The 18,672-nt window shown below is 50.8% G+C and overlaps 1 protein-coding gene across 1 annotated transcript in view; it reads right to left on the bottom strand.

Moving 5' to 3' along the window:
* The window catches only part of Adgra2 (adhesion G protein-coupled receptor A2), a 36,463-nt gene extending 24,394 nt beyond the window's left edge, over positions 1–12,069 (bottom strand). The window contains exon 1 of the mRNA XM_026404683.2: positions 11,733–12,069. Coding sequence (XP_026260468.1) covers positions 11,733–11,995 — 263 coding nt within the window. The 5' untranslated portion in view covers positions 11,996–12,069. The remainder of the gene's footprint in view (positions 1–11,732) is intronic.
* Positions 12,070–18,672: the final 6,603 nt, after the last annotated feature.

The following is an 18,672-nucleotide window of genomic DNA, read 5'->3' as shown; positions in this document are numbered from 1 at the left end:
GGGGTCCTGGGCTCGCTGTTAGAGCCGTGCATTCTGTGTAAATGGGGACCCCTAGAGTTGTGCATGGCAGATACCGAAACTTCCACTCCCTCTGTGCAGGTAGGTTGAGTGGGTGTGACATCAGATTCCTCTTTCCACTTTGGAACCTCAGGTTTGACCACATAGTTCCCCTGTTATCCCTTCTCCGCAACATCCAGAGCAGAGTGGAATCAATTGGGACAGGACTTGGCTCCAGATGGAAGAAGCCCAGCAGGTCTGGACGTGATGGATGCCCTTCTTGGGTTCTCCAACACACTCTCCTGAGAGCTGAGGACCCTGTCCATAGATGACCACTCTGGACTCTCAAGGCCCCCAATTCAGAGGGCCTGAGTGCCCAATGGCTGGGCTGCACTGTACCCTTGCTCCCCAAGTCTGCCTGCAGATCTGGCAGACAGCTGACAGAGCCCTAGGTCTGGAAGAAGCCCTGGCCTCAGCCTTTGCCACTGCCCCCTCTGAGTTGTTTGTTTATTCAGTTTTATTTAAGGGAGGAGGAAATAGGCACCCCCCCACCCCAGGCTCATCTCCGCCCACCCACTCAGTCTTTCTCTGCCAGACTCCCTGCCAGGAGGAGGGTGGGCCAGACCAGCCAAAGGGCTCATCCCTCCACTTAATTGCTTATTAGAAAGCTTTAATGAGCCTCTCAGCCCAAACACGCCTGCCCTGGACTGCAGCAAAAGGGTTTCCCTTCTTTCCTATGCTCTTACTGAGGGAGAAATGACCTGAAGTCCTGAGGTTCAGTCCCTCTCTTGAGTGGGCAGCCTAGAGAGATAGTAAGGAAGAGGAGAGGGACCAGGCAAAGCGGAGCTGTCAAAGAGATTCCAGTTTCCTGAAAGTGGGTGGGTGAATCTACCAAGAAGGCATATCCATATCAAGAAGGTAGTGAGGGGGCTCCAAACTTCTGGCTGCTCTTGTTTGTTAATTTATTTATTGTGGGTGGTACTGGGGATTGAACCTGGGAGTGCTCCACCACTGAGCTACATCCCCAGCCCTTTTTATTTTTTATTTTGAGGCAGGGTCTTACTAAGTCGCTGAGGCTGCCCTCAAAGTTGCAATCTGCCTGCCTCAGCCTCGGAGTCACTGGGAGGACAGGTGTGTCCCACTGTGTCTGGCAAGAGTTTTTAATGGAAGATTTTTTTTTTTTTTTTTGGAAAGATCATTGAATCAAAAACAGTACTAAAAAATATTCTCCCACTTCCAAGTCCCCAAGATTAAAACCTGGGACTCTGGTTTCAGAGTAGTCCAGAGGTGGTTTTAGGGGTGGGGACTCCCTGCATTCTTCAGACCCTTCAGCTATTAGTCCTAACTTCTTTCAGATCAAATCCTTCAAATCAGAGCTGGCCCATAGAAATACAATGTGGGCTGTAGATGTCATTTTAAATTTTCTTCTAGTCATATTTTTTATTTTTTTTTTATTTTTTTTTAATATAAAGCATATTTATTTATTTATTTATTTATTTTTAATATTTTTTTTTTTTTTTTTTTTTTTTAGTTCTCGGCAGACACAACATCTTTGTTGGTATGTGGTGCTGAGGATCGAACCCGGGCCGCACGCATGCCAGGCGAGCGCGCTACCGCTGAGCCACATCTCCAGCCCTAGTCATATTTTTTAAAGGTTAAAAATTAACCTTAGGGGCTGGGGTTGTAGCTCAGTGGTAGAATGCTCACCTGGCACTGGCAAGGCCCTGGGTTCAATCCTCAGCACTGCATAAAAATAAATAAGTAAAATAAAGGTATTGTGTTCAACTACAACTAAAAAAAATGCTAAATTTTTTAAAAATTTAACTTTAATAAATATTTACTTAATCCAATTTATCCAAAATATTATATTTTGATATATAATCAATATACAAAATTATTAATATTTTCCCTTTTGTGTGTATGTAGTCTTTGTAATCTGGGATGTATTCTTCTCCAGCACATCTCAATTTAGATCACTCATATCACAAGTGCCCATGTGCCTTTGTGGGGTGGGATGGGGGCAGAACCAAAAATTAGAGACCAGATCTAGCTCTGAAAGTCTTGAAATGCAATTTTTTTTCTTGCTGCAGGGACATAGCCCTGAACCCCACCCTCTGACCCACTCCTAAAGAGAGGCAAAGAGTATTTCATCCTTCTCCCCAGTGGGCCCCTGTCTAGCTGCATGCTAGCTCCTGGACAGGCTGCAGGCAGATGGCTACATGATGCCAGTCCCCAAATACCCAGAATTGGATGGTTTGGTCTTTACCACCTGGAGCAGTTTGAGAAAATTTATTTTAAACTTGGCTTATCCAGAGAGTGGCCACCTCTGTGTTGTGGGTTAAGTTCTCAAGTGCATGGGTCTGGGGATTTTATTTTTTAGTGGTGCTAGGGGTGGAATCCAGGGCCTGGAACAAGCTAGGCAGGTGCTCGACACTGAGCTACACCCCAAGCCCCTGGGTCTGGGAATTTTATGGGCAGATGGGAAATTGGCAGTTAGAGGGCTATTAGAGGCGTAGATGGACACATGCCACCCAGCTTCATCCAGTGGGAAGGAAAATGTTCCCACCGCTCTAGGCTGTCTCATGGGAAGAAGACAGACAGGGTGGTCACACAATTGGGAAAGCAAGGAGAGAGCTTAGGTCCCACAGTTCCATCCAGCTGTCCCAGAAACAGTGTCAACATGGATCCTCTTTAATTTCCTCACATAAATACCTCCTCAGCCTGCACCATCCTATTGCCTTACTGCCTCAGAGGGAGCCAGCCTGGCGGGTCCCCTTCCAACCGCACTAACCCTGCAGGCCCCACAGAGTCCTGGCTCTCCCAGCCAGGCATCTTCAGTTTCTCCTGCCCCCCCTCCGCCCCATGCCCTCCCTCCTCCTTCCACCCCCAACCTCAAGCAAGTTTTTCATGGGAAGGAGGGTTAGTCCCTGGAGTCCCCTGTTCTCTACTCCAGAGTTTGAAACCTGGCCAAACAGAGGGGGCACACCAAGTCCATTCCTGAACCGTCTGCCGGCTGGGGTCCTATTTTAGGGAAGAGAAGCGGAGTTACCACTAATGAGACTGGAGGCCAAAGGAGCGAGTGGCTGGCGTCTACAGAGAAGCCCTGTGGCCTCTGGGCAGCCGCAGGAACTCACCAGATACCACCCGACATCAAAGGTGACCCTCCAGGAGTCACGTGGGCATGCTCTGTGGGGCATGGAGCCAGCACGCGCCTGCAATAATCGTTTCTCACATGTGCAGGAAGAGTCGTGCATGTCAGTCCCCCTCCCCAAACCAACCAGATGAAACAACCCTGTCTCTGGATCTGGGGATGTACACTCAGGAGTTTGACTCTAGAGCCTCAGAGGGTCCAGACCATCGCGAGGTTCCTGAAGCCTGGGAAGGCTCACCCACCTCCAGCCGGAGGCTTGGTGGTGTTTAGAGAGATGAGCAGTGAGGGGTGGTGGTGCTGGTCTACTTGCTGATATCAAAAAGACCTACAAAATAATCATTCCTTCTAAAATGTAAGTGTCGGGATCTCCAAAGGGAATGCCAGAAGGCCCGGCTTCAACACACACCCTCAGGCTAAAGACTGCCCTGCTGTGGTTTCCCTTCCCTTTGAGGTTGCCCATCATGTCTATTGAGCCTGACTACAAGCCACAGAAGTGTCTGAGAGGACATGCAAGTTGCCTTGCTTACTCCTGCACTTCCCTACCATCTCTGCCTTGCTTAGAAAAGCCTATCCAGTTGGCCCCAAACAAACTATTGGCCCCAAACTTCTATTATACCTGCAGGTAATAGAAGAACCCAGGTAGGGGCTTCCTCTCCCGCTCTGAGAATGCCCCTGAACTAGCCTAGAAGTTGGGCCATCTAGGTAGGGCCCAAAGTCAAGGATCAGGTCAAGAGGAAAAATAGTCTTACAGTGACTCCTGCTTGTCTCCTTATCTCAAGCCTAGCTTCTTCGGAAGATCTTACGTCCTTTACTCTTATCTACCCTCTCTACAAGGGCACCTTTACCCCATCTTGGTGGGAGGAGGTAGATCCAAGGAACTGGGGCTTAGATGGGAAGGATTGACCTTGAGCTTTGAGAAGGTATCTGGAGGAGTAAACAGAAGAAAAAGTGCTACAGGTGTTTGTGGAAGGTGATGAGTGTGCCTTCGAGGGGGGGTGTCCTAGCACTCTTGTTAGAGAATGAGGAATACAGTTTGTTGTAACCATCCACACCAAAGCTTTCATTCATTCATAACTCACACCTCCCTAGGTGGAGGGAGAGGTGTCCAAGAGGGTGGAACACATTTGCATTTCTCTTTCTCTCTCTCTCTCTCTCTCTCTCTCTCTCTCTCTCTCTCTCTCTCTCTCTCTCAATCTCTGTGTGTGTGTGTGTGTGTGTGTGTGTGTCTATTTGCCGTAGTTCAGTAGTAACTCCCAACCCATCTGAAATAATTCCTCCACACATGGCCTAAAATTCCAGCACTGGGGAGCCAAACTTTTGAGTGAGTGAAGACAGTAGGCTTTTTTTAAAATATAAATGGACCTGGTTGGGCATGGTGGCACACCCCTGTAATTCCAGCTACTCAGAAGGCTGAGGCAGGTTTGTAAGTTCAAGACCAGCCTCAGCCACTGGCAAGTCCCTGTCTCAAAATGAGAAACAGAAAGGGCTGAGGATGTAGCTCAGCCACAGAGCACCCCTGGCTTCAATCACCAGTACCACACACACATGAGTAGATATAGATAGAGCCATACAGATATAGACATAACTACACCTATGTATAAATTAGATCCTTAACCTTTCCTCCCTAAAAGTTCTATGTGGAACCCTGATCCTGCACAGTTTTGTGAGCTTATATCTTGGTCCTACTGTGTCTGTAGGGCTCATTAGGGCAGGGAGTAGGTTTCTCACCTCCTGGCAGAGGCTGGAACACACAGTAGGCACTGGCTGAGTGAGTGGAGGGAAGGGGTTCCAGGTTCTCCTGAGTCAGGGGACAGTTTCTTTCTACCTTCAGTCCCTACCTAGCTCTGCACCCCCCATTCCAAGAAGAGAGCATCCGTCCTTTTCCATGCTAGCCTGGCTGGGTGGTCCAGCCCTTTGTGATGCTGCTCCCTTAAGGGTCACATTTGTTTTGGGTTGTCCAAGTCCCTTTAGGAGAGGGGGATAAATCACCTGGATATACAATGTAGAGAGACCACAGGTCTCACAATCCCGGGGTCAGTCTGATTTAAATGCTCTGTTGCAGTAATTTTGTACAGTGGTCCCCCTAAGTCACTTGTACTTGTTAGGTCATTATTGGGGGGATCCCCTTTTCCCTGACTCATGTAATCCTCATGGAGGAAATTAGTGTATCCGCTCTGCTCTGTCCCCAGGGACAATGTCTCTGATCCGTCAGTGTGGAGCTGGATGGCCTGCCTGTAGAGCCCTGTGCTGTGGGCTCTGCTCCTTCCAGGGCAGGTGTGGTAGAGCATGCGCTCTGGGTGGGAAAATCTGATTAAACCCATTGCTGCTAAACCTCTCAGCCAGGTCTGGCAACCTAGCTTTTATCAGTACTACAACATCTTGATCTCCTTCGTCTGCTAACTTTTTCTGTTTCAGCAACCTGACTCAAATAAAGAAAGGGCCAATGCTATTTTTTGAACCCTTTGAAACTCCAGTGCTATGAGCCTCTGGGCCCCTGCTGCCTGCTGCAGAAGGACCTTTGGGGGTCAGGATGGAAAGCCACCCCAGACCTGAGAAGCTTCAGAGTGCCCCAGTCCCTGTCCTATCTCATCAGTCGAGAGTCCTTTTTTTTTGGTGTGGCTTCTTTATTTCCACCTGCAGCGGTGACTTCTCAGTCAGGAGCCCTGAGCTCTAGATGCGGATGTCTGACTGCATGGCCTGGGACAAGTCAGCCCCCTCTCTGTGGATTTCCTGTTCAGTAAAGAAGGGTCTGGACTGTAGGACCTCCCCCCCCCCACCCCCGCATCTTTGATAGCCTTCTCATCCTGGACTGGGTCTCCTGAAGTCCTAAGTCGTAGCATTTCTCCCTCCCCACACAATTCCCGGCCAGACAAGGAGCCCTGGCAGGGGGAGGGGAGGGAGTGGGAGGAGGGGGCTCTTAGACCTTCCCTCCCTTTCCAGCTGGAAGATGTCTGGCCCCTGGGTGCAGGCTGGAGCTCCCTCCTCGGGCCACACTCTCCCTCTCCACCCCCCTTGCCTGCTCCTCGGTGACAGATGGGTTCCCCTGCCCCTCACCTGGCCCCATCCATCTTGCACACCCCCTTGATCCCCCATCTGGGCCCTCCCTGGCTCCCAGAGGAATATGGGAGCTAAGGCTGGGGGAGTGGGTCCTGGGAGGCTGCCCGGTTAGCTCACTTCAGTCTGTCTGCCTTCTTCCCTCCTTGCCCTCCCCTCTCCATAGCCCAGTCCTAAAAGCAAAGGAATGTTCTGGAGTTTGGGAAGGATGCCCCCCCCCACCCCTAGGAGGGAGGAAGGGGAGGAGGCAGCTTCGTCCTGTCAGTGTCTGAGCTCTAAATAGAACACAGCGGCTGGGCTGGGGGAAGGAAAATAAACAGCCCCTCTCAGCGGCCCTTCCTAGCGGTCACCAGAGTTTCCTTCTGGTCCCTCAGTCCAGGGCCATTTCCCTCTGCTCCTCTCCTTTCCCCTTCCCTCCCTGGGCAGCCTGTACCTCAGGGTTGACAGAAGAGTTAGGGGTACTGCAGCAGGCTGTGTGGCATTAAGGAACTTTCTTCCCCTCTCTGGGCTTTGGTGAAGAGAGCAGCCAAGCCACCACTGAGTGGAAGGACCTGGATCCATTCACAAGTAGCTGGAACTTTTTCTCCTTCAGAAAAAGTTCTTATCCCAATGACTCCCATGTGGGATAAACTTAGAAACACTCTCTCTCTTTAAAAACATGACCCCCAATTTAAGGGTCAATCTATGGTTAGGTTCAAATTACACTGGTTTGCCCATGCCTTGGGGGAATATTCTCAGACTCACCCCGGGGCTAAGAGTTGCCACTCCCCCTCCCCAGTCACTGAGGGGCATCCACAGCAGCCAGCAGGAAGGGACTTCCTTGGGACTGAGAGGAGTGGCTGGGTTCTTGCGCATATTCTGAATATTTCAGTCCTAAGTAACCCATTCTGGGTCCTGGGCCCTCTGGGAGCTGAATTCTACGTGCCATCTCTGGAATGCAGCATGATGGCCTCTCCAACCTCTCTGCTACAGTAAGGACTGGACCTGCAAACCCCAGAGGGCTCTCTGCCCAGTGCTCTGAGACGGGATCACAGAACCTAACAGCAGGGGGAGCCCTAAGGGCGGGGTTCCCAAGGCCCCACAGGAGGAGATGGCAGAACTCCTAGAACCTGGGCTGCTACCTCTAGCCCCTCAAGCATATAGATGGGAGGATTCTGGAGATACTTGGAATCCTTCTGGGTCCCTCACTTCAGACAGGCAAGGGGTAGGGGGCTCTAAGAGCCCACCTGGGGTGCTTGAACTGTGACCCTGCACCCCAAGAGGGTAAGGCAGTATGATGGAGTCTCCCAGCCTCCCCTCTCTTCTCGGTCTCCAGTCTCTTCCCCCTTTTCTTTCTCTTCCCTCTCTCCCCCTCCCCCTCCGCTCTCTCACAAAAGCTCTCTGTACACAGCCACTTCCTCTGGCTGCTGTCTCTGAGCCCAGGCCTTATGAGAACCATATGGGGGAAAGCGGGTGGAAGAGAAGGGGGTGGGGGAACATGGCTGGGTCTGCCCCTCCAGCCAGCATCTTTCCCCTGCCCCTGGGCCGTGTGCATGGCCGTTGGCACACTTTGCCCCCAATTCCCCTAACTGGACCCTGGTGGCTGCAGTGACTGCGTCCCCGTCCAGAACTGGAGGTCCAAAAGGACAGAACTGCTCAAGAGCCACCTCCCCGAGGTGGGAGCACTGCATAAGGGCCATGAAGTGGCCTCCTTACCCGTCTCCCATCCTTCCCCACCAAGACCACCGAACTCCCAGCAAAAACACACAGCCACCTCTGGGCACATCTGTGGCAGATTGCCCCTTCTCCCCAGGGCAGGCAAACCCCCTGCGATGGGATGCTAAGCAGGTTGAGGGAATATGAACTGCCCTGTCCACGCCTGCCTCCTTCTCACCAGTCTGGAATGTTCTCAGGTTGAAAGGTCTTTGGTCCTCCTGGAAAAATCTGGGATTTTAAAGCCGTGTTTGTGTCCCAAGTCCAGGTAAGTGAAGAGCAAGGCCCTCATCTGACAGGGAAGCTAGGAGAGCTCAACTGGTTAGGTCAGACTCCAGCAAGCTGTGAGACCATTATTCAGGCCCTGTCCCTCTCCAGCCTCAGTGTGCTAAGCTGTAAGATGTGGGGGCTGGACTTGCTTATCTCAAAGACCCTTTTCAGTAGAGACAGTATAGGAATTTATGACACTGGCTGGCGTCTTCTGAGGGGCTGCTCAGATGCCCTGGGAGGTCCGCAGAGGAGATTTCCTTCTGGAGTTATCTATTATCAGTCCTTTCCTGGAATTCCTTATTCTCAGACCCCTCTCCTCCTCCCCCTAATTCCCAGAGCCGAGAACCAGTGGGCAGGCCCTCAGTTGCTGCCCAGGAGTCAGGGGAGGCTCACCCTGGGCTCCTATCCACAGCCAGGTTCTCCCTGGGACATCTCTCTCCGGAGGGGCCCTTGAAGGCTCCTGCTCTGGACAAGAGCATTTGTGCCCACAGCTGCCCTGCAGACTGAGCTGTGAGACTGGGGGTGGGGTGGGACAGATGGATCAGGAAGGAAGCCAAAAGCTCCACTTTCCTGGAAAACTGCAAATGAAAGTCCATGAAAGAAAAAAAAAAAAAAAAAAGCAAAGGGTCGGGGAGAGGGGGCATGGAGTCTACAAAAACAGAAGGCAGAAGTCGAGATAACAGGGTGGAGGAAGGGCTTCCAATGAGGTAAACAGGACTGTTCACTCCTCTGAACTGAGAAGGGAGCCAGCCCCCTTGCAGACGGGACCTTCTCTGGCACTTTGAGTCCCAACACTAAGTGTCTGTCAGGGTTCCCAAGATGGAATCCTGAGGTCCCCGAGGACTCCTGTGACTGGGACCTACCTGCAGGCCCATTCTGGAGGAAAGGAAAGGGTCCTAAGTTGGAATGTAGGGGATGTTAGGGAGGGAGGACACTGCACAATGCAAAAACAATGGGCTCATGTCTTTTATTTGTACCAGGTGACAAGCTAAAAGGCAAAAGGGAAATTTTGTGTGGAAAATAAATTAGATTAGAGGAGTTTGGGAGGGTGTGGCAGTATGATGGAGTCTCCCATGATTTTTGTTGTTGTTGCTGGTTTTTTTTTTTTTTTTTTTTTTTTTTGGTCTTTTGCTTTACTGCCAGGCAGAAGTGGCAACCCCTTCCCAGCCCTTCATTTCTATAGGGCCTGCATCCTGGTACCTGGCACAGGGCAGCACACCTGTAATCCCAGTGGCTCAGGAGGCTGAGACAGGAGGAACTCTAGTTCAAAGTCAGCCTCAGCAGAAGAGGGGCACTAAGCAACTCCGTGAGAGACCCTGTCTCTAAATAAAATACAAAATAGGGCTGGGGATGTGGCCCAGTGGTTGAGTGCCCCTGAGTTTAAAAAGGGCAGGAGGGGGGTGCGGTGCAGGGGATGTGGCTCAGTGGTAGAGCACCCCTGAGTTCAATTCCAGTACAGCAAAAATTTAAGAAAGAGAAAAAAGAAGAGAAAAAAATCCTTGTCCTACTTCTGCTGAAGAAGGACTCCCCCCCCCCCTTTTCCCTCCAGAAGCCAGCTGGGGTAAGGAGGGCACCACCAGGATCAGGATTATGTGTCTGGCTGGGGTTTCAGTCTCACCCAGGCTGATGGGTTATTGGGCTCTCAAGGAATTTCCTTGCCTGCCTTGTCCCTGTGGGGATGTGAAGTCAGGTTTGTGGGCCCTGTTCCTTTGAAAAGTGTCTTCAACCAGCCAGGTCAGTGTCCTAGGAGGAAAGAGGGGAACCTTCCTCTGGGGAGGGTTGGAGATGGGAAGGTATGCTAGGAGTCCTATCTGCTGTCACTCTGTCACAATATATTCTCACCAAGGTTTGCCCCACTCTCTCCTTGGAGTGGCGTCAATGGGAATTAGCCATGGCTGGAAAGCATTACTTGCCAAATCATTCTAAGATGTACTGCAAAACCACCTTTGGACCTCCCCCCACTTTCTTTCTGCTTTGGCTGTGTTAGGATTCCCTAATCCCCACCAACAGGCATCCAGAGACAAGGTCCACATATGTGAGTGCATTCAGCCACAGGAGCTCGTGCACAGCCCCCATCTCAATCTCAGAACTGATTATCATTGTGCGGCTCCGCCTCACACTGAGACCAGCCCAACTATTCCACACAGCAAGCAATTCTTCTCCAGAACTGAGGGGGCCGGTGAATGCCCAGGCCTGCGGACCCTTAAATACGGCCGCACACCACCCTCTTGCGTGCCGGGTTTGGGATCTAGCAACTAGTGCCTTTCTGGCATTGCCATATCCCCGAGTTGGGATTGGACAGACACACTGCCTCCACCCCAAGGCATACACGCATGCACACACCCCAGCTGGGGAAAACTCAGGCCAGGCGGCCAACGTCACAGGCTGACCAGTTGTGTCCTGTCAGGAAGCGGACAGCCTCTGAACTCACCCAACCAGAGGCGTTACTGTATTGTTCTGGACACAATCGAATAGACGGAGCCAGCCCCAACTCCCGAGCAAGGGCTGGTGGAGAAACGGTCGCCACTGGGGTCAGGAGGACAGGAAAGGGGAAGCGGCTTTTAGGCTAGATCAGGACGGGAAAGCAAGGGACCGCACCTCGGACCAATCCTCAACTCCACGGCCTGCGTGGAGGTATGAGCACGTGGTCAGCGCAGGAAATCGCAAAGATGGGAAGGGGTCGCAAATACTCCTGCGGTTGCCGGGACTTAAGATCCCACGGAGGAGGCTTGGGCTTACATTGTGGAGCAGCGGCGCTTGTAGCCGGTAAAGCAAGAGTCCCTGGTTGAGATGGGAATCACAGGAGTCTGGGAGGCATGCGCCTCCCCTCTTCTTTTTTCGTAATCCTTGCGCAAAGTCAATCAGAAACAGCCAAATCTCCATTTATTTCCAGGGAAGGGAAAGAACAGGCAGGCGCTCAGGACCCTGCACAAGCTCACCACACTGCACTCAATGGGAAAGGGACCCAAGAAGAATTGGGATGCCCGGGTCTCATTCAGACCAGAGCGCCCGCATTCCAAGAACGGATTTTCTGAGTGTATCCTCCCGCCTGCCCTATGCAAAAGGACTGGAAGCGGGGCTGGAAGGCTCTGGGAGCGGATCAAGTACCCTCAGTTTGAGAAGGCAGTACCGCCCCAAAGCCCGGGAGACTCCTGCAGTACCGCCCCAGACGGGCTGCGATCTTAAGGACCTACTGGGCCGCGGGCGGCATCTTTCCTAAGCTTTCTCGGCCCCCACCCTCTTCAGGTCCCTAAAGTCCCTAACACTAGCCTAGGCTGGAAACAAGGGGCAGGGACGTCCTGCCAGCGTGCATTCCACTTCACCTGTGCAGGTGACCTGCAGTGGGTGCCTCTCTCTGGGGCATACCTGATCGCACAAGCCCCTTCCTCCCTCCGCGGCCCCAAAGTTCCAACTTTCCCCCCACTTTTCCAAGCTTTCCCGCTCAGCGCTTGGACACAGGCCTTTCCTGGAGTCTCTGAAGTGGCGGAATGGCCCCCTTTCTCCTCCTCCCGTCTGGCCTGCATTTGTCCTCTCGTCCCGGCTCGTGCCAGTGGTGTAGGGTACTCACAGGGTAACGGTGCCGTTTGGCAGAAGGCCAGGCTCCGGAGGCTCTGGAAGGTCCCCGCCGCCGCACACCACCCTCCTGCGTGCCGGGTTTGGGGTGCCGCCGCTCAGTCCCTTGGGCCGCTCCCCCGAGCACTTGCAGCTGCGGATGGGGACCGGGCAGCCGGGCGCGCCCTGAGTCTCGGGCGCCAGGAGCAGCAGCCACGGCAGCAGCGGCAGCAGGAGGCGCGCGGGCGCCCCCCGCATCCTGCGTCCCCTGGCGCCCATCAACCCATCGCCCCGCGGGGACCCACAGCGCTGGGGCCAAGCTGCGAGCCGGCGGGAGGGACCCGGCGGTGCGGGAGGCGTGCTCAGCGGGGGCCCAGGGCGCCCGAGGGCGGGGCGGGGGGCCCTGGGCGGAGGCAAGCCCTGGGGTCCCCGCCGCCGCGCCCCGGGGGCATGTCCGGCGAGCGCCCCGCCGGGGAGGACGCGGGCGCGGCTGTCAGCGCAGCTCGGGCAGCCCCCGGCGGCGCGGCCCGAGTTTCAGGGCAGTGCTCCTGGGCCGGTGAAAGCCCGGCCGCTGCGCGTCCCCCACTCGCTCAGCGTTGGGCTGGGACCTAGCGGATCGCGCCGGGATCCTGCCGCCGCCGCTGCCGCCGCTACTCCGTGCCATGGATGGAGGCAGCTCGGCGCCGTGCTGCTCCCGCCGCCGCCAGCCCCCGCGCTCTCCCCTCCCGCTTCGGCACTCCGCGAGGCCCTAGCGCCTCCAGATGCTCAGCCAGGCAGCTGCCCTCTTTGCAGTGTGAGCTGAAGAGCTGGCTTGAGACCCCCATGTGTTCCCAGTGCCCGCCCTGAACCCAGACTCCTCTGCCTCCCTACTCGTTCCCCCGGGCTCGAACCTTTCCTCTCTACAACTCGTCTCAGACTTCTAAACCAAACACCATCACTTTCCACAAAACCCTCCCAGGCACCCTGCAGACCTATGCGTACGGGGCTTTCATTGACCTGTGGTGTGACCTGAGATGTCTGGTGCTCCATGATTTGGGTTGAACTTTGCTCACCACTCTGAGGTTTCCACTGGCCTCTGACATGATGGGCCAGTCTGGAGGTTGGCTCTCACTCTCACAGCCCTATTGGGGTCACCGCAGGAGAATACAAGACAGAAACAAGGAGGTAGCAGACCTAGACCTGGAGCAGTGACCTTGCCCAGCGGGGAGTACATGTCATTAGGCTAAAAGGAGGTCAAAGGTCAAGGCAGATCCTGCTAGATCTGGCCTCCTCCCCTTTCCACCTCCGTGTGTGTGTGTGTGTGTGTGTGTGTGTGTGGTGTATGTGTGAGCGGGAAGGGGGAGGGGGAAAATGAGAAGAAGAGTTATAGGGATCTGTGCCAGAGTGTGGGTCGAGCACTGTGCAGTAAGACAGGACATCCAATGAGTCTAGCTAGGCTCAGCTCTGTCTAGGGTGAGCTCTGTCTCTTATAAGCTGTGTGACTTTGGACATAACTCATAATATCTCTGAGGTCAAAATGGAGTCCTGTCTGCCTCCTAGAAGGATAAATTGTTACAGGAAAAGGAGGAGAGGAGAGAGAGGGGACAGCTTTGGGCAGGGTCTGATCTGGTCAACTGGGGAGGAGGGTGAAGAGTGCCTGTGGGTGTGAGATGGACTACAGTGCAAACTGGAGAGGGGGTTGGGGACAGAGGGAAAGGGGAAGAGTGGCCCAGGGTGGCTGCCTCAGTTTCCCCACAGAGGATGGCCTTTCTGTCACTTAATGATGTCTTTGCTGCCAAGAGGCCAGCTGCCAGGATGAGGCAGGACTCCTGTCCCCCAATCATTACTGCAGCACCAAAGTGTCCCCTAAGGCGACCACTTCTTTTCACGATCTTGGCTCTACTTTTCTAGTACCACTGTGGCCTGCCAGCCAAGTCTCCCACCCCCTTGCAGGGAAGTGGCTTCTCTCCCTTGCTGGTTGGCAGCAGATACTGGACCTGACACTGGCCTCTCCACTCTCCCCCCCCTGGCTCCACAAGTCTCTCCCAGTTGCAGGCTCTGGTTCCTTGAACTTCCAAAGATAAATAAATAGTGATTGCAAATGGAGGAAGGGAGAAGAGGAATGGACTCCCCCAGCAGGAGCCCTGGAAAGCCTGGCTGAGACTGCATTCCTCAGGAAAGGGTCGAGCAGAGCCACAGCCCACAGGCGGGGCTGCCCATCCAGACCTCCTGTTCTTGCAAGGAAAGCTCAGGGAGAAGAGGAGGAAAGGCCTCTGGCCTGGGTCACACAGCTTCTCTGTGACTTCCTTTTGCTAACTGAAGACACTGGAAGTCTGGAAAGAAATTCTCCAGTTTCACCCACTCTCTGAGGATGAATAGAGGCCAGATGACATTGGCATGACAAGGAAGGGAGGCTTTCCTATGGGTGGGAATGAGGTGCCAAGGGGAGAGATTCACAAACACTCCTGCCTCGATGGACTTCACATTTGGCTTCTGTACACACGAGAGGTAAATGGAATAGAGGCCACTTTCCCATTTTGTAAATATGGATGAGGGAACCAAGTCAAAGAGCTTGGAGTCCAGGGGTGGAGGCTGACCTTATATTTTTTATTTCTTTACAGCACTGGGCATTTAACTCAGGAGTACTTTATTACTGAGCTACATCCCAATGCTTTTTATTTTTTGAGACAGGGTCTCTAAATTGACCAGGCTGGCCTTGAAATTGCAATTCTCCTGCCTCAACTTCCTCATTAGCTGGGATTAGGCATGTGTCACACTGGATGGACCTTACCTTCTGATTCCTTTCTCAGTGCCCTCTGAGTCACTCAAAGACTTTCCCATAGGATGCTTCCTGCTATCTGTACTCAGAGGGGTGGAGGGGAATAAACAAACTGCACATCAAAATCTTACTTTATTTTTTAAAATTAATTTCTCGTGGATGTACACAATGGTAAGATTCACTGGGATATATTCATATATATACATAGGAAAGTTATGTCAGATTTACTCCACTGTCTTTCCTATTCCCATCTCCCCTCCCTTCCCTTCATTCCCCTCTCCTTATTGTGGGTTCGTGTCCACAAGTCAGAGAAAACATTTGACTTTTGGATTTGGGGGATTGGCTTATTTCACTTAGCATGATCAAAATCTTATTTTAAACTGGGCACAGTGGTGCATGCCTGTGGTCTCAGCTACTCAGAAGGCTGAGGCAGGAAGAATGCTTGATCCCAGGAGTTTATGGGTAACACAGTAAGACCCTGTTTCTTAAATAAAATAAAATAAATAAAAAGCTTCATAGTTTGAAGTTTGAGATAGCATAATTCAAACTTAGTTCCTGACCTCAGAATATCTGACTAGGGAACTTGACCCACAATTCTTTTCCTTCCTTCCTTCCTTCTTTCCTTCCTTCCTTCCTCTTTCTTCCTTCCATCCTCTCTTCCACCCACCTCCCTTTCTTGTGTTAGGGGTTGAACCCATGGCTTCATACATTCCAGGCTCTATCACTAACCGACACCCTTGTCCCTTTAATATACTTTAATAAGAGGTGATAAACTCTTCAGTGGAGGTAAGGTACTATGATAATAGAGTAAGGCTGAATTAATTCTGACCAGAGCAAGGAGGGTACTTACCAAAAGTGTAAGTCCAATGAGGGTAGAAATGTAACCCATCTTTTTTATTAGATCTTATTCCATAAGGTCTGGGGGTTCCCTTGTACTGTCTTCTGAAAAGAAGCTTGGTGCCCTTATCTAAGTTCTTTTCCTTATTTTTTCATTTAATATAATGACCTCAGTTCCATCCATGTTGCTGCAAATGACAGGATTTCATTCTTTTTTTTTTAGAATTTTAATATTTATTTTTTAGTTTTCGACAGACACAACATCTTTGTTTGTATGTGATGCTGAGGATCGAACCCAGGCTGCACACATGCCAGGCGAGCGCGCTACCGTTTGAGCCACATCCCCAGCCCCAAGATTTCATTCTTTTTAATGGCTGAATAATTTCTTTTTAAATTTTTAAATGGCTGAATAATACCACATTTTCCTTATTCATTCATCCATTGATGGACACCTTTCTTGATTCTGGTTTTCTTTTTGGTACTCAGAATTGAACTCAGAGGCTCTTACCACTGAGCCACATCCCTAACCCTTTTAAATCTTATTTGAGGCAAGGTCCCATTAAATCCCTTAGGGTCTTGATAAGTTGTTGAGGCCTCAGCCTCCAAAATAGCTGGGATTAGATTACACACAGGTGTGCACCACCATGCCCAGCGGATTCAAGTTTTCTATGGCACTGTAGGGTAACCATCGGTTATTGATTATAATAGTCTATGACACATTTTTGTCTTTTGTTTTTGGCACTGGGGGTTGGGAGATTGAATTCAGGGTACTCTACCACTGAACAAGATTCCTAGCACTTTTTATTTTTTGAGACAGGGTCTTGCTAAGTTGCTGAGGCTGGCCTAAAACTTGCTATCCTTCTGTCTCAACCTCCTGAATCACTGGGATTACAAGTATATGTCACCATGCCCACCTGTATTTCTGCTTTGATTACCCTGATTTGATCAATATACATTATATAATGCAACAAATTATTATACTTTACTCCATAAATATGTATAAATGTTGTGTCTCAAAAATATAATAACTATTCTTATTTGAACAAAAAAAATTTTTTTTTTTCAGTACTGGTGATTGAAGCCAGGGCACCTTACCACGGAGCTACCTTGCCTGTCCTTTTTTTATGTTGACTCAGGTTCTCACGAAGTTGCCCAGGCTGGCTTTGAGTTTGGGATTCTCTTGCCTCAGCCTCCCAAGTGGCTGGGATTACACAGGCCTGTGCCACCTCACCCAGCTAAAAATAGAATTTTTTAAAAGTCTGTCTTTGTCAGGTGTGACTGCAGCTGGCCATTTGACTGAGTACTGACTATGTGAGAGGCTCTAGTTCAGTACATTTTACAAGACTTAAGTCATTTAGTCCTCACAACAAGATGAGGACAATTATTTTAACAGAAAGGGAACCAAGGAGTGCGGAGACATCTGAACAGTCACCTCCCCAAGTATATGTATTGGTAAATGAGAGAACTGGGATTTGAACACAGGCACTCCTGGGACCGGTATCTACTATTTTTTTTTTTTGCCCCCAGTGGTGGAGATCAAACTTATGCATTCTAGGCAAGCACTCTACTACTCTCAGCCCAAGGTCCAAAATTTTAACAGTCATTCTCTAGAAATTCTTGGGAGGAAAACAGCTCTCAATTCTCCAACAAGTTACATTTCCCTTGAGGTTTGCTCACTCTGATTCCCTGGCTCTCTCTGAACCAGATTTTTAAAGATGTCCACTTCTAAAGCAGAGGTAGCAGTAGAGCCAGAACCCCCTTTACTTAATCCCCAGCAGAGCCAGGGAAGGCAGAAACTTTCCAAAGGAGCCTCACTATGAAGCCAGGAGATAATAAGGTGGTGTATAAAGAACCCAGGAAGGGGGCCGGGAGCATAGTTCAGTGGCAGAGCCCATGTTTAGCAAGTTTGAGGTCCTGGGTTCAAGTCCCAGCACTACACCTATAATCTTAAGTACTTGCAAGGCTGAAGCAGGAGGGTTATAAATTTGAGGCCATCATGGACAATTTAGTGAGACTCTGTCTCAAAATAATAAAAAAAAAATATTGAGGATGTGGCTCAGTGGTAAAGTGCCTTTGGCTTCAATCCCCAGTACCACCACAAATAAATAAATAATTAAAATATGATTTTAAAAAGGTAGTGGGGGTGGCTGGGATGTAGCTCATTGGTAGGATGCTTACTAGCATTTGCTAAGCCCTGGGTTCAATCCCCAGTCCTCCCAGTACTGTAAAAACAAACAAACAAATAAATAAATAAATGCAAGTAAAATTATCACTTTGAAGCTGGGGGTATAGCTCAGTGGTAGAACATGTGATTAGCATGTGTAAGACCATGGGTTTGATCCCCAGTACCAAAACAAAAACGAAAGAAAGAAAGAAAGAAAGAAAGAAAGAAAGAAAGAAAGAAAGAAAGAAAGAAAGAAAGAAAGAAAAGAAAAGAAAAGAAAAGAACCCACAAAAATCAACACATAGAGGTATCTGACATAGAGGTATCTGAAACTATAATGGCATTTTCTCAGCATCAGGCCCTGGTCCCTCCTGGGATCTGTCTGAGTGCCCCACCAGGCTGGCTGTTCACCTTTTGATTCTTAGGTTTTCTAACTCTGTTCTGTGAGTCATTGCTTTTCAGAGGCAGAATCCTAACAACACAGACTGGACAGTGCAAATACGGGGTTTCTCCAGGTTTCCATTAGCGCAGAACCGTAAGGAGAGAGAGCTGGTGATCCTTCCCTACCTCCCTTGGAGGATGGCGCTACTGGGTCACCCTGGGACCCTCTTCCCTGTCCTGTACTTCCCTGTGCTGAGCTGCCTGCCCGGTTAGAACATCTGCACTGAGTGTTCCTGTCAGAGAAAAGCACATGCCTCAACCAGAAGGAACGGATCAGGATTGTGGGAAGCTACCCAGATAAATATCTGGGCCTGCAAGGACTTCTCTTTGGTGATCGGATTCCACCACATATAAAATACTTGTGTATAGTTTAGACTTTCCCACAGGAAAGGGTCATAATCTCTGTTGCTATTAAAGTCCTACTCTCCCCCCTACCCTCCCCCCAAGACACTGGGAATCGAACCCAGGGGCACTCTACCATTGAGCTATATCCCTAGCCCTTTGTACACAACACTTTTTTTTTTTTTTAATGGTGATACTGGGGATTGAACCCAGGGATGGTTTACCACTGAGCTACATCCCTGTCCTTTTTATTTATTTTTGAGATGAGAGTCTTTTTAGTTGACAAGGCTGACCTCCAACCTGGAATCCTCCTGCCTCAGCCTCCCCAGTCTCTAGGATTACAGGCCTGTGCCACTGCACCTGGCCAGATTTGGTTTTATAGACAAAAAAGGACTGAGGAAAGCAGAAACAGAA

Source organism: Urocitellus parryii, chromosome 14, assembly GCF_045843805.1.
Source record: "Urocitellus parryii isolate mUroPar1 chromosome 14, mUroPar1.hap1, whole genome shotgun sequence".
NCBI lineage: Eukaryota > Metazoa > Chordata > Mammalia > Rodentia > Sciuridae > Urocitellus > Urocitellus parryii.
The sequence above is the reverse complement of the archived record's forward strand: the minus strand, read 5'-3'. Positions and strand labels throughout refer to the sequence as shown.